Source organism: Oryza sativa, chromosome 7 (genome assembly GCF_034140825.1).
Source record: "Oryza sativa Japonica Group chromosome 7, ASM3414082v1".
NCBI lineage: Eukaryota > Viridiplantae > Streptophyta > Magnoliopsida > Poales > Poaceae > Oryza > Oryza sativa.
Genome location: NC_089041.1, coordinates 8847963 through 8849720, shown reverse-complemented (window position 1 = coordinate 8849720; position 1758 = coordinate 8847963). Strand labels below are relative to the sequence as shown.

Sequence of the window (1758 nt, the reverse complement as noted above, 5' to 3'; positions counted from 1 at the left end):
TGCAAGTTCCGCTCCGAGCTTCAGAGTCGCTGCCCTTAGCTTTATGGTCTTCTTACTTTTGTTTGCTTGCTAGTTTCCGTGCTTAGGTTTGTTGCTTGTGGGTTAGTCGGCGGTCGATATCATGTGTCAGTGGTATGGCTGCCTTAATTAGGAGTTGGTTGCTTCCTTTTCAGTGTTTTAATCAAGATTAAGATAATTACACTTAAAGTTATAAGAAAGATTAGTTCCTAAGCCCCTTGTTTTTCTCTTTTTCTCATATTTCTACCTATCCCCCTCCAGATGGTGAAGACAAGGAATGGTTCTCGTGTCTCCAACGACGCCAGTGGCAGCGAAGAGCAGATCAGTGGAGCACGTGCCAGCGATGCATCTAACAGCAGTTCATCTCCACCGCCCAAGAACCCAACGATCGCTCAGGTGTTCGACAATTAGGCTCAGATGATGACAATGATGATGCAACAGATGCAGCAATAGTACCATCAGGTGTTGCAGCAGCAGCAGCAGCAGAACCTGCGATTTGGTCCTCCACCTCCCCAGTCCAAACTGCTAGATTTTCTCCGTGTCAAGCCACCCACTTTCTCAAGCACCACCAACCCAATCGAGGCCAACGATTGGCTTCATGCTATTGAGAAGAAGCTGAATCTTTTGCAGTGCAACGACCAAGAGAAGGTTGCTCTTGCTACACACCAGCTGCAAGGTCCTGCTTTTGTTTGGTGGGACAACTACATGGTGACCGGTCCAGCTGGGACAGAGGTTACTTGGTGAGAGTTTTCTCAGCGTTTCAATAAGGCACATGTTCCTGAGGGAATTGTGGCACAAATGAAGAGGGAGTTCCGTTCTCTGCAACAAGGAACCAGAACAGTTATAGAGTATTTGCATGAGTTCAACCGCCTCGCGCGCTACGCCCCTGAGGACGTGCGCACTGATGCCGAGAGGCTGGAGAAGTTTTTGTCTGGTCTTGATGATGAATTGACTAACCAGTTGATCTCCCGAGATTATGAGGACTTCCAGAAGCTGGTGGACAAAGCTATCCGTTAGGAAGAGCAGTGCAACAAAATGAACCGAAAAAGGAAGGCATCTCAGTTCAGAACTTCCCAGGGGAACAGTCAGAAGTCTCGCTTCATGACGGGACATCAGGGTGGACCTTCCACCATGATTATCCGGCAGCACCGTCCCTACCACCCGGGTAATTTCAACGGTATCAACAACAGTGGCAATCACAGCAACAGTGAGCAGCACAACCTCAACCCTACTCCAAGTCCGCTAATGAATGCAGCTTAGTCAGTTCAGCCAGCTCAGCCAACGCAGCCAGAACAGCCTAAGAGGTTTGGAGAAAAGCCCGAACTGTGCTTCAATTGTAACGAGCTCGGACACATGGTTGGTTCATGCCCGAAGCCAAGACGTTCTGGACTCAAGTTCGTTCAAGCCCGTGTCAATCATGCGTCTGCAGAGGTGGCGCAGTCAGCACCAGAGGTTATATTGGGCACATTTCCCATCAACTCGACACCGGCAGTAATATTGTTTGATTCTGGTGTAACTCATTCCTTCATTTCCAAGCGTTTTGCTGGTGCACATGGGTTATCTTTAGTGAAGCTTAAGATACCAATGCGAGTTTATACTCCTAGAGGTGGCATGACCAGAACTCACTATTGCCCATCCGTGATAGTTGAAATCCAAGGGTTGATTTTTCCAGCCAACCTCATTCTTCTCGAATCCAAGGACTTCGATGTCATACTTGGAATGGATTGGTTGACAAGGCAC

General features: G+C 48.3%; 1 protein-coding gene across 1 annotated transcript; it reads left to right on the top strand.

Moving 5' to 3' along the window:
• Window positions 1-279: 279 nt before the first annotated feature.
• LOC136357400 (uncharacterized) lies at window positions 280-1035 on the top strand. The gene is made up of 3 exons (XM_066312647.1): window positions 280-414; window positions 481-750; window positions 823-1035. Exons 1-3 carry the CDS (start codon window positions 280-282, stop codon window positions 1033-1035), a joined length of 618 nt encoding a protein of 205 aa, XP_066168744.1.
• Window positions 1036-1758: the final 723 nt, after the last annotated feature.